Source organism: Diplodia seriata, assembly GCF_021436955.1.
Source record: "Diplodia seriata strain FDS-637 chromosome Unknown scaffold_7, whole genome shotgun sequence".
NCBI lineage: Eukaryota > Fungi > Ascomycota > Dothideomycetes > Botryosphaeriales > Botryosphaeriaceae > Diplodia > Diplodia seriata.
In genome coordinates this window covers 628,574-641,339 of record NW_027117314.1, presented here as the reverse complement: position 1 = coordinate 641,339, position 12,766 = coordinate 628,574, and the positions used below count along the sequence as shown (strand labels likewise).

At 58.0% G+C, this 12,766-nt stretch overlaps 5 protein-coding genes and 1 non-coding gene across 6 annotated transcripts; 2 read left to right on the top strand and 4 right to left on the bottom strand.

Annotated features, from left to right (window-relative positions):
* Positions 1–42: 42 nt before the first annotated feature.
* SLS55_006962 (uncharacterized protein) lies at positions 43–1,515 on the bottom strand (the record flags this gene model as incomplete). The annotated part of the gene is made up of 3 exons (XM_066778389.1): positions 43–298; positions 357–1,155; positions 1,266–1,515. 3 exons carry the CDS (start codon positions 1,513–1,515, stop codon positions 43–45), a joined length of 1,305 nt encoding a protein of 434 aa, XP_066630826.1.
* Positions 1,516–1,963: 448 nt separating this feature from the next.
* ALG9 (mannosyltransferase) lies at positions 1,964–3,873 on the bottom strand (the record flags this gene model as incomplete). The annotated part of the gene is made up of 4 exons (XM_066778388.1): positions 1,964–2,224; positions 2,274–3,068; positions 3,122–3,788; positions 3,842–3,873. 4 exons carry the CDS (start codon positions 3,871–3,873, stop codon positions 1,964–1,966), a joined length of 1,755 nt encoding a protein of 584 aa, XP_066630825.1.
* A 198-nt stretch (positions 3,874–4,071) lies between these two features.
* SLS55_006960 (uncharacterized protein) lies at positions 4,072–6,066 on the top strand (the record flags this gene model as incomplete). Its single annotated transcript, XM_066778387.1, has 1 exon — positions 4,072–6,066. The coding sequence occupies one exon, from the start codon at positions 4,072–4,074 to the stop codon at positions 6,064–6,066; it is 1,995 nt and encodes a 664-aa protein (XP_066630824.1).
* Positions 6,067–6,713: 647 nt separating this feature from the next.
* On the bottom strand, positions 6,714–6,825 carry SLS55_006959. The gene has a single exon. It is a non-coding gene; the product is annotated as a tRNA-Leu (tRNA).
* Positions 6,826–7,903: 1,078 nt separating this feature from the next.
* SLS55_006958 (uncharacterized protein) lies at positions 7,904–8,854 on the top strand (the record flags this gene model as incomplete). The annotated part of the gene is made up of 1 exon (XM_066778386.1): positions 7,904–8,854. The coding sequence occupies one exon, from the start codon at positions 7,904–7,906 to the stop codon at positions 8,852–8,854; it is 951 nt and encodes a 316-aa protein (XP_066630823.1).
* Positions 8,855–10,361: 1,507 nt separating this feature from the next.
* On the bottom strand, positions 10,362–12,765 carry SLS55_006957 (uncharacterized protein; the record flags this gene model as incomplete). Its single annotated transcript, XM_066778385.1, has 2 exons — positions 10,362–10,515; positions 10,577–12,765. 2 exons carry the CDS (start codon positions 12,763–12,765, stop codon positions 10,362–10,364), a joined length of 2,343 nt encoding a protein of 780 aa, XP_066630822.1.
* Between the last annotated feature and the right edge of the window lies 1 nt (position 12,766).

Below are 12,766 nucleotides of genomic sequence, written 5' to 3'. Positions count from 1 at the left end.
ATATTCTGCGACAACAACCACAACAACAAAAGAACGCTCAAACTACCACGGATACTGCCTGACCTCGTCCTCCTTCTCCAGCTCCAGCCCGTCGGCCAGCTGCTCCTCGTGCCGCTTGTCGAGGTACTCGAGCAGGACGTTCTCGAAGCGCTCGCGGCCCTTGTACGACGACACCTCGCCGTTCCAGCTGCGGATGGCCGAAGCGAGCCGGCCGGGGACGTAGGGCTCGTCGCAGATCTCGGTGATGGGGTGGAAGTAGGTGCGGATGGTGAAGACGACGCCGCCGGAACGGGGCAATCTGGTTGGGATAGTGTCAGCTTTCCGTTTCGGCATGCAAGAGAGTAGGCGATACACACCTCCTCAGGCTCTGCCTCTCGCTGCGGAAGAAGTGATGCTTGATGGCGCGGTCCTTCTCGGCGGAGAACCAGCCGATGGTGCCCTCGGCGCCGTCCTCGGGGCCGATGCTGTAGCTCCACGCGAGGTCGTCGTCGACCTGGATGAAGTAGTTGTTGCGCACGACGGGGTTCTCCGGCTTGACGCGGCGGAAGAAGTTCATCATGCCCTTCTCCAGCTTCGTCTTGTACTCGGGCACGCTCGCCGACGTGTGGATCTCGCTCAGCGGCATGCCCAGCTTGTCCTCGAGCCGCCAGAAGCCGGCCAGCAGGATGCAGCCCGCGAGCAGGTAGTACTGGCCGTCCGGCCGCTCGAACATGATGGCCAGGTCGTCCTGCACCTGCCGCGCGCACATGACCATCGGGTCCTCCCGGAGCGGCCGCTCGACGATGTTGAGCGACTCGCCCGTGACCACGTTGTCCATGCCGACGGCCGTCTTCTTGAACATGGTCGGGTACCGCTGCGGCAGGTACGAGCACAGCTCCTCGAGCAGCTCGACCGCGCCGTCGTACACCTCGGGCGCCGTGTGGTACAGCTTCGCGGCGCGTGGCGAGGCGAGGCGCTCGGCTTTCTTGGCGTGGAAGGCGCGGTAGTTGTTGTCCAGCTCGATCCACTCGTTCCAGTCCATCGTGCGCAGGCCCATGGTCGTGTTGTACTTGGGCCCGTAGCGGAAGGGCCGGTACGGTCGCGGCTTGCTCGTGTCGACTGACCAGTTGGGGTACGGTTCGGCGGCTGGGCGCTTGAAGTCTGATGGAGGCCATACTGGTGGGTGGTTGAGAGTGTCAGTTGGGAATATATATCGAAAATTATGGAGCTTGACTGTCTCCCGGGCTTTGTCGTCCTCTTTTTCTAAACAAGTTGAAGAAACTCACCTCCGGGCGGACGATCGACCTTGAACTTGCTTGGTTTCTCGGGATCTGGTGAACCGCGTCTTGACGCTGTCTTGGTGGGCTTGAAGCGGCGAACGATCACCACCGACGCCCAGATGAAGGTCGCGACGCCAAGGGCGATGTAGATCAGCGGTTGTGGGTTGTCCATGACATATCTTTGGAAGGCTTCCGATGCAGCTTGTGTGTGTGCAGAATCCATTGCCTCTCTGGCGCGCAGCTTGAACGACTCCATCATCGCACGACTGTGACACGGAAACACGTGCTTGGCAACACGGGTTGGATGGGTGGAGGGCGAGAAGATCAGGAAGACTTGGAATTGGACCACAGCAAATCAGTGGGCTATTTAGCTGACAATATATGGCTGGAGTGTTGCAGGGCCAGTGGCCGTCTCTACTAGGACTGCCCAGTGATGCCTCGCACGATAATAGAAAATGTTCCCTTGGCCGCAGCGATAACCCGGTGTGGGGTTGGGTTTATCTCTATCCTGGAGTCGGGGTTCGTTTGCCCGATGTGGTAAAGTTGGCCCCCGCCAGTGACGTGCACAGGGATCCGGCATGTCTCTAGGAACCCCAACTTGAAGGAAACCGCTCTTTGCCGGCCCCGTACCGTCCTAGCACGCCGGCTTTGGCAAAGATTATACACCGGCCCGCGCCCGTTAAGAGCCTAAGTTCAGCGAGCCTCTACGCCGAGTCGCCTGATGATGACTTGCGGCGGAGCAGGCAGTATCTTCCCCACCTTCTGCGGTGGCGTTCTGGGACGAATGGGAGGTCTGGCACCCACCCAAGCCTGCCGATTGTGCCCGTCGCCGCTGTATCGAGGAATCTTTCGCATTTGACTGCTTCCCAAGTCGCCGTGTCTCCAATATAGTCCGGCTCCAGCTCGGATGGCGTCGAGCTCGGTAGCGACGAGTCGACCATGAACGTGCAGTGATCGATGTTGGTCTGCTTCACTGTTAGCTGGAACAACGGACAAACAAGAATGTCTGCTCACGTATTTCCCTGGGTCCTCTTTGTTCTCGTCGTTCATGCCAGACGGGATCAGCCATGCGCCGGGGTACAATCCGAAGCCGACGTTTGCCTCGCTGAACTCGCCAGGAAGAAGCCCGGTGAAAGCGCTCTTGACGAACTTCGCCTTGACACCTTCGGGTAGGAAATAGGAAGACGGAAACCGGTACCACTCTTTCCCGAGACAAACCGTGTCTCCCGGCTTGGATCCTCCCGCTTGGTGCAGAGGCTCATACACCTGGAGCGGTGCCGAATACGCAGTACTCAGACCAATCGCGCGCCAGACGCCAACGTCGATTGCACCCAGGACGAGGACAACGGCGACGCCCAACTTAAACTTGGCTGGGATCTTGCCAACCAGCTGCTGGGGGTCCGACGATCCAAAGTACGCGAGCAGAACATGCAAGGAGATGGCAGAGTTCAGCGCCAGGAAAGGATAGACGGGATACATGAAGCGTTCCTCCTTGTGGGGCTGGAGAGTGAAGATGGTCAGCCAAAGGTAGAAGGGCGAGACGAAAATGATGCCTCTTAGAACACTTGACTTGGTCGAAGGCTGCTTGCGGAAGAGCTGGCTCATGGCTTGCAATGGCAGTGCAGCAACTGCCAGAACAAACCAAACGTTGAAGTTCAGGACGAGGTTCCGGACGTAGAAGTGCCAGGGCTCGGTTCCGTAGATATCGGGCCCCCTGCCTGGACCGCTGAAAACATTGTACAGGACTATATTCAGCGGCACGCACACGAACTTTCGGTAGAAGAACGAGTTGATTGACTCCGACACGACCTGGCAAAGCGTGAGCTAGTGATGCATGATTGATTACGGACGGCATCACGGACCAGGACGCAGAGAGATCTCACGGCTCCGTCGAAGAATCTTTTGGCAGTGTCATAGATGGAGCCTGTCTGCACGGCAAGGAAGAGCTCCTCGGCAATGAACGGCAGAACCAGAACGGAGGCGAAGGGCCAGCCGAGAATGCCGCCCACGGCAAACCAAAAGATGCCTGCCGCCGTCCTGAGGCCGCCCTTCCAGTCCATGAAGGCGGATGCAGCCAGCATGTTTGTGCACATGGCAAAGCTCGAGGGAAGGTAGGAGGTGGAGGCATGGAACATGCCGGGGCTGAAGACCATGGCAATGAGGAAGAACACAGCAATGCGGGGATTCAGGGTCCTTGCGATGGTCGAGAACAAGCGCGTCTCGCAGCAGGCACAGAAGAAGCCCAGGACAAGGCGGACAAAGTAGAACTGGGTGGTCTTGGTGCTGCCGGGGAGCGCTCTAGCGACGAACGCAATGCCGGCATGGATGCCAGCATAGGCCCAGCTCCGGATGGCATATTCGGGCGAGTATTCCCACGTCTGCAGGCCGTGCTTGTGGTCAAGGTAGTGGCTGGGCTCGTAGAAGTTGAAGACCTCGTCGCAGTCTTGCACGGGGGCGTAGAGGGCGGAGAGGATGTGGGTGCCGCAGAAGAGGTAGAAGGCGATGACGGGGTTGAAATCGGGCGCGGGCCTGCGCATGGAGTCAGCGGCGAGCTCGAGTCGGGCAATTGGATCGAAGCGCACTTCTTGCCCTTGGGCGCAGCTGTTGGCGGCATTGTTGCGGTGGAGTTGTCGCAGTCAGAAGCTCACGCGTGCCATGGCCCAACAAATGCGCGCCGGAGCCCTGCGCCGCCCCGTCGTCATAGCCCTGCCCAGCTCGGATCGCCCATGCGCCCGCGCGCAAAATTTCCAGACGCTCTTCTTTGCGCCTGCCGCCCGCAGCGTCTTTTCCACACCATCTTCGCCGCAAAACCATGTCTTTCCAGGGCGGTATTCCTGGCCTCGGCCTCCTAAGCTCCGACCAGCAGCAGCCTACCGCTCGCTCGCCCTCGATCACGCCCGACGCCCACGCACAGGCGCCTCCGCCCAGCGACGCGCCGCCTGCAGACGAGAAGCCCACCGTCGACACCACCATTCTCCCGGCCGACCACACCTCCAATGTCCAAAATCTAGGCCAACAGCTCGAGGAAAGCTCCCTGCAAGCCGCCGCTCCCGTTGCGGAAGAATCGCTTATCGTAGAAAACCCCGACCATTCCCACGACAAGCCGGCAAACGTCGAAGCGCAGGAGGACACGGCTGTGAAGAAGGAGAATCAAGATGGTGACACCTCAATGGCCGAAAACGCCGGTCCTTCGGCGAGCGCCGCTGCTGCGAACTGCGATGCTACCATGGCGAACGGCGACGACGGCATGATCGAGCGGAAGCCCAAGGTGGATCCTGAATTCTTGCAGGCCGCTGAGGCGAACAAGAGCAACCCGAGTGCTGAGTGGCAGTTTGACTCGTCGGATGCTGAGTCGTCTGACGACTCCGACACCTCGAGCGATAGCTCCTCCGAGGAGGAAAGCGACGATGAAGAGTACCCAATGCTTGACGCTGCCGAGGCCGCCCGCATACTGATGCAGGAAGAATATGGCGACGATGACGGTGGAAAGGGCCCGGCTGCGCAGCTTCGCACCGCGAACGAGGTCGTCGAAGAGAAGATCGAGAAGCCGAATGTGACTGTGACGCCAGAGATGAAGATCACCGAGCTCGGGAACGTCGAGAGTATAGTCGACAACATGATCCTCATCAAGGCGAACACAACGGGCGAATACCAGGTCCTCGAGGGCGGGTCGGTGCTGTGCAAAGATGACCGGTCCGTCATCGGCGCTGTAGCCGACACCCTTGGCCGAGTACAGGAGCCGCTCTACACTGTGGCCTTCAACAGCGGTGAAGAAATCAGTGAGGCTGGCCTCGTGAAGGGCCTGACCCTTTACTACGTCGACAGCCACTCCACCTACGTCTTCACGCAGCCTTTGAAGAACCTGAAGGGCACAGACGCATCCAACCAGTTCGACGAGGAGGTCGGTGACAACGAGATTGAGTTCTCCGATGACGAAGCCGAGGCCGAGTACAAGCGCCAGCAGAAGCAGAAGAAGCGCGCAGCACACGAGGAGAAACACGGGCCCCGTGGTGGTGCTAAGCCCGTTCACCAGCAGGCATACACGGGCGCTTTGAGTTACGACGACGACGGAACGGACATGTACACTCCTATGAAGAGGCCGGACAATTTGCACCATCAAATGATGGACCAAGGTGGCGCGCCAGTCGAGGGACAGCCCGGTTCATACAAACCGCACCGTGGACGCGGAAAGCGGGGTGGACGGGGTGAACGCGGCGGCCGTGGAGGAAGTGGTGGTCGTGGGGGAGGCGCATCTCGAAGCTCGGCTGGTCACCAGCAGATCCCACAGAACCCGCCTCAGGCGCAAGCGCCGCCTCAACAGGCATTCCCTTTTGTCCCGCCTCCGCCGCCCCAGGTGAACGCGTCCTCTTCGCCTTTCCAGTTCAACAGTCCTCAAGCGTATGCATGGCCTCAGAGCACCCCCACGCCCCCTGCCTTCGGCCAGAACACCTCGCAAGCATCATCCAACTTCCCCGCTGGAGCCTTTGTGAATCCGGCCTTCTTCCAAGGACAACAACAGCAGCCGCAACAGCAGCCGCAACAGCAGCCTTATGGCACACAGGCTCCGTACCAACCTCCCCAGCAACCTGCATATACTTCTCAATGGAATTCTCAGCAAGCTGCGGATGCCTGGCGTATGGTCCAAGCGATGGCTGCAGCTCAGACAAACCCTAGCGGCCAAGCTCAGGGTTATAGCCAGAACCAGAACCAAAACCAGGGCCAGCAGAGTCCAGCTAGCAGTGCCGCTGCCATTCAAGAGATTTTAAGAAACCTTGGCAACCAAAACAACGGTGCTGGACCGCAGTAGATTGAGACACGGTATGTATTATGGATGTTGTACAGTGCTTTAGAGGGGTTTGGAAGACGCCCGAGGGCCGTGCACCTCGGCGCGCTGTGAGGGTTTACTGCATCAGTCTGGTGGCTGTTCGGCAGTTGCACCCTTGACACGGATTGGCATCATCAACATATCATGTCTGCAGACATGATGACAGCTAGCGCATTCTGTGTACAACCTGATCTGGAATTGGCCGCATCGGATCCCCACAAGGACCGTTCGTGTCACTGCTCGACGGGAGTCTCAGCATCTGATCCTGAGCGCTGCGGCAGGCCCGGTAAAGGGTTGAATGTCTCCAATGGTTGTTGTTTCCTTTATTCCCAAAAGAAAAAGAAGGCCAAATGGCTGTTCCGGCATTTCACGGCGTTTATGATGGCGGTTTAGGGGAACAAAAGTATGGCATGTTCTTGAAGGCGGTGAGCAATCAAGTTTATAACTCTGGTCGGTGGCTGCTGCGCTTTTCGTGGTTTGAATGCGAGTCGTTGAGAATTGATGCAGTGCTACAAGAGCATGGAGCTGTGACACGTGGGCGCACAAGGTGACTGGCTGGGATGCAGCACTGGCGGAAAACAGCCGCCATGACACGATGCGACACGGCAAAAGACAAAACAAAAAGATGTTGACAACGATGGGACTCGAACCCATGCGGATTGCTCCAGTAGAATGCAGACTGCTTTGGACAGCCAAGAGCTTATCTTGAGTCTACCGCCATAACCACTCGGCCACGTTGCCGTGAGAGATGCGTGGAACACTGAGCGTGTTTCACTTCCCTTGTTGGGGTGAGAAGTCACCCGCTGGGCTTATAATCCGACTTGCGCATGGACCCACAGTTAACGAGCTAGTCGGAAACAAATAAGGACCAGAATTATGTATCTTGCGAAGAATAGCAGTTCCCTTGCACCTGAGTCTCAGGCGACTGCGGTGCTGGTCACGCGTGTGGAGGCCAAGCTTAAAGCGCCAGGATGCGAAACGCAAGCGCGAGGACCTAGTTCCGGCAGTCAGGTAGGCACGGTTGAAACAGAAAAGGCCGGTTGCACCCGCCGCGCGACGGGGAGGAAGGCGCTGGCCTGTGTGCGCTGCCTGCTCAACTTAAGCTTAACACCACCATCGCCGCTTCTCACGTCTCTTCCACGCTGCCTGGCCTCTGTTTAGATGAGCGCTTGCTCAAGCGCCGAGACCGTATAGGTCAAGTGCCCTCAATCTACTAGCTTTCGCTTAGCAGACGCCCGTCCGGGGTTGTAGGCCGTGCCTGACAGGTGCTGGCCACTCACGGGCGCGCATTGCTGGCCGGACTTTCCCATCGCCTTATGCCTCTCCATTATCATCCTTTCCAGTTACAGCTCCGCGTCATGCGCCGCAGACAGGGTTGGCCTCCACGCCTGCCGCTCTCCCGTGCCGCAACCCAGCGCTGAATGGCCCGCTCAATGCTGTTAATCTGGTTCCATTGGCAGCCACGGCCCACGGCCAGCTTCAGGAAATGACTGCTTCCATGCCGCCGCTCTGCTGTCCTCCGCCGCTCTGCTGACCCTTCACCTTTCTTCCTCTCCGGATTCCTCTCTCGCTCCAGGATCCCCCGCCGCCGTCAAGCCTTTGCAGTGTCACCGTCCCTGCATACTGTCGCTCGTTTCTGCATCCCGATTGGCGCCTTTCCCGACTACTCGTTTTCGCCGTGCTACAGACCGGAACACGCCTGCTCAGTCTCGCCGTCTGCGTCGACCTAGTTCCGATCTTCCGTGGAGGGGGACACTTGAGCGCTGCGTGCTCGCCCGTCATTCGTTACTTTCTCTCCAAACTCTTGGTTGTGTCCAGCATGAAGGCCGTTTTTCTTGTCGCCGGCTGCACTGCTGCTCTGGCCCACCTTGCTCGGGGCAGCCCCCTCGTCGCCCGCGAGGACAAGGACGACTCCTGCGGTGCTAATTTGCAAGTCTGCAACCCCTCCGGCGCGTCGACCGACAAGCTGCCCGCCCTCGGTCACGAGCTGTCTGGACTCTACCTCTCCCTCCTCGACTCGGTCCAAGGCATCAACTTCAAGCGCGACATCCCCATCCAGCCCCGCGACACCCCCTCCTTCTGCTGCGCCACCGGCACCTCCTGCCTCGTCCTGTCCACCTATAACGTCCCCTTCTGCTACGACAAATTCACGACCAACTACATCTTCCCGGACGGCAGCTCGGGCACCATCTTCACCGGCGACTTCTCGTCGGCCGCCGGCGGCACCGCCAACCTCATCACGGGCAACTACACGGGCGGCAAGAACCTGTACTCGGCCGACGACCCCGACGCCGCCGCCGACAAGCCCGACACGGCCACGCTCAGCATCCCGCCGCAGTACACGGACAGCGGCGTCGGCTCCGCCATCCCGCTCACGGCGCTCGGCGCCACCGTCGTCGTCACCGCCGTCGCCACCACCACGTCGACCGTCCCCGCCAGCCTCGTCGTCGTTCCCGCCTCGACCCGCCCCGCCAGCACCGTCCCCGGCACCACCGTCGCCGGCGTCACGACCCGCCCCGACAGCGTCGTGCCGCCGACGACGATCCCCGCCAGCACGAGCACCGTCGTCGCCGCCCGCGAGACGGTCGTGACGGTCATGTCGGCCGTGACCACGACGGAGGAGTCGGCGGCCGCCTCGGGGACGGGGGCCGCGGCGTCTGGTGAGGCGTCGGCGTCGGCGACGGGCGCTGCTGCTGCGGCGGCGGCCGGGGCTGGTGAAGTGTTGGGTGCCGCGGCCGCGGCGGCATTGTTGGTTTTGGGGGCTCTGTGAGTTGGGAACGAAAGTGGTTCCTCTCTTGCGAGGAGGGGAGGATTCTTGTATATGCTTTTTCTCTACCGTCTTTTCTGTGTGAATGTTTAATGATTGGAGAGGGGAGAGGGTGGCCTCAGTTCTCGTTCTCCCCTCATCCTCCCTCTTCGCTTGGAATTATTTTTCGTTGGGGGGGTTCAACGCGTATTCCGGTCCCCCTCTCTTTTTGTCGCGGCGGAATTCTTTTTGGTATTTTGGACGTCTAACCTGAAGCCATAGTTGGAGGCTTGAGGCTAAAAAAACACGAACGATTGGAGGCCGGGAAGAGAGGCGGAACTGAACGGATAGTTTAATGTGACATGTAACCTACGCTATTGGCTGCAACGATGATACGGCCTCCACCTACTTCTTCTTGTCGGCTTTCCGGCCGCTCAAGTGTACGATGTCTTCTTTCCCTCTTCTCTCTTTCTCTTTCTCTTTCTCTTCTACAGGTTCGGGTCTTCCGCAGTGTGACAAGGAGTGCAGAGTACGGGATCGGAAGCAAAAGAAGAAAGGAAGAGACACAGCTACCAAAGGAGGAGGGGCAAAAACGAACATCGTTCACCAAGAGGCGTCTGGGGAAATACCAAGGTGCGGTACAGAGAGCTTCCATTCTTTCACTCGGTAGAAAGACCAGCTCCGGAAGTTACACGCCGATGACGCAGCGATCAATCAACTCATGCTTCCGTGCGTGGAGGAACCCCGATGTCCAGATGTATTTGGACGGGTTTGGATTTGCTCGGTCCCGACATGCGCTTCAACCACTACACTTCAACGTCCTTGAGATGCAAAGCTCCACGCGTCGATCCAAAAGTTGCCATGTAACCAGGCAGCCTCCACTTCATACAACAAGCGTACGTGCCCACCCAGTCAGTCCTCCTCTCTTTCCACCCCTCTAACCAACAGTGCGACAACGACAACAACCCACCCAACCAACCCCATTTCGCCAGTCAAGCAAAATCCAACGGCACGCGATCCGGCGGAAAAGGTCTAGTTCTATGTTTGTTCTGGATTTTTTCTTCTTCTCTCTCCCGTTTACCCAAAACGAAAAGGGGGGAGGTCCTCCGTTCCCCTTCTTTCCCATAAAGACAGGAAGCAAGAAACGCCAATAGGTGAAGCAATCCCGGCAAAGACAAGATGTGAGATAGACCAACAACTTGTTGTACAACTCCACGATAACGCCGGGTGCAAAACAAAATTATCCTGTGAGGGACAGTGGGGGGAAAACTACTGCACGAAGCTCCGTGATGACCGGTGAGCGCCAGATTGAAAAAAAAAAAAAAGCCCCCCTTTCGGATAGGAGGAGGGGGGACGTGTCTTGCGAAAAGAGGAGAAAGGAAAACGAGAACGCCTAGCCATCCTAACAATAGGTGTTGTGCGCACACGCGCATACAGTATTTACAAGGGGAGAAAAAGAATAGCTGATCAACTCGATGATCGTCAAACCCGACGCTGGCCGCTCTCGTTAAGAGGTGTGTGCAGCAGCGGCTCACTGCTTGTTGAAGTCCGGCGCACTCCTCGCCTTCTTCAGCACGCGATGACGAGCCAACAGCTGTGAGATCATGAAGTGGCTGACGTCCTCGTCGGCGTAGTAGGACAGGTGGGATGCGATACTGGCAAGGAGGGAGATATCGAAAGCGCCCCTGCGGTTTCCGTTAGTCATGCTTGCCCCTTTAAGTGTTTTTTTGCAGAATATTGACTTACTCCTGAATGCTGTAATCCACCCGCCCGTTGCTGTTCAACGCCCGGACCTTCGCCTCCTCGCGCCTCAGCTTGCGGCTGCGCTCCTCGATCTCCTGCCATTCGCGCTGCTCGCCGAGGTCGCGGACATCCGCGTCGCCGCGCTCCTTTGCGAAGCCAGAGTACAACGTCTCCAGCTCGGAGTCAATGAGCGTGGGCGGATGCTGGCCATCTTCCCCGGTCTCGACTTTGGTTGGCGTCGTTGTCGGGTCTGTAGAGCTGCCGCCCTGTTGATTTTGCGCCAACTTGCGTTTCTTGTCATCGTTTATGTTCGCAGCTTCTGCGGCGGCGCCGTTGCTGTTTTCCTGCAAAGAAGCCGCGGCCGCTGTTGAGGAGATGGCTGGGTTGGATGCGCCGTTGCCCGTGTTGGCAGACAGAGGGCCGCGAGATTGACTGGCAATCGGGTTGCCTAGTTTAGATGCATCGTCTGCAGTGAGTCCAAGACTTCGGTTGAGCAGGCTGCTCGCGATGCCCGAGCTCAGACTTGACCACAGTCCGGAAACACTCTGCCCCACGCGTGCACCTATGCCGGTTAGGCCCTGAGCGACAGGAGCGCCGAAGATGCCTTTTTTGGTGTAAGGAAGCGGTTGAGGCTTCAATGCTGACATAGCTGGAGAAATTAGAGGCTCGAGGCGGTAGCTGATTGGATCGGTGGGATGGAAGACATTGAAGATGCGCTGACACTTCGGCGAGGAAGTAGTGATTTCGAAGTGGTTTTCTTGGCTTGAAGATGAAGGCCGCGCCGGGTCCGCTAAGAAGGGATCGTCCGTCTGCATCTGGGTCTCCGGATGCAATTTACTCTGCGAAATACGGGCTGCGATAGTCTTGCCGTGGAGCATCTGGAATAGACCGATGGGTGAACCGAGGGCATAGAAATCCTCCACGTCAAAGTCTAGTCTCAGGTCTTCTGATCGCCGGTGGTGCTTGTGACGCTCCCCGCGGGTCCTTTCCTCCTTCTGCTGGCAGAGTAGATCGAACATGATGGCGGATCCAAGAGAATGCCCAACAAGGCTGACCTTGCCGTTGAACTCAGGATTTCGATCCTTGAAGAGCTTGTAGATCCTGTTGCACTCCTGGAGAACAATCCGAGAAATGTGGCTTTTGTAAGCAGGACTTTGATAGAGAAGGACATCCAAGGCGAGATCAGTTATCAGATTTCGCACGGCTGGAACTCCCTCCACCGTGATGTTTTCCAGACTGGGATACTCATCGTCTTCGATAGAATGAGCGTCTCCAAGGTCGAACTCGCGCCGGTTGTGCTTTAGGCTTTGCTTGGGGAAGTCAAGAAGATGGCGCCAGACGATTGGCAAGACCTGCACGCGGCAGTTCTTGGGTAGTTTATCGACCTCTCCGTTCAAAGCCTGCAAATCTGCCGAGCCGGCATATACCGACTTTAAGGTCTTGCGAAGAGTGTTGACGTCGTGGACGAAATTGACAGACTCCATCCTCATGCCCAGTCGTTGGCCAATGCCGTGGGTCACGAGCAGAAGATGTTCAATCTCACGGCCTTGCTCTTCGCCTTCCTGCTCCTTGTAGTCTTCCCGAATCTCCCTCTCGGCGCGTTTGCGTACCTCTTCCTCTTGTTTTTCGAGATCCTGGGGGTCTGTAGAAGCCATCAGGTTAGACATCTGGCGCTCAAGTGTCCGGCGACGAGCGTGAGAAGGCGTTTCTTCCACTTCACTCTGCTCCCCGGAAGACGTCTCCACAGCTTTTGGCTCCAGCTTCGACGATGCCTCAGCCTTGGCGTCTGTGCTGGCATCCTTGTCATCTTTCTCATCCTTCGCAGACTTCTTCTTGGCCTTTTCCTTTTCCTTCTCTTTCTCAGCTTTAAGGTCCACGTAGCCACGGATGAGCTTGACACCTGCGAAGTGGCCACCTCCAGCGAAACGTTGGTACATAGTGCTGCTCATGCGCGAAAGAAAATCATCGGTGAGAAGCCATGCGGTAGCCGAGTCCTGATAAGTGACAACAGAGTTCATGTGAGCCCCGAACAATCGGTGAGTCTTTGGTGGTTCCGGCACTGGGGAGTCACTGGGCTCGGGTGCCGAGCTCTCAGGCGCCGAGTCCGGTCCAGAATCCCCTGAGGCTGAGGCAGTGGTCGCGGACCGTTGAATTCCCTTCATAGATTTGTTCGGATCTTCGCCGGGGGGCATG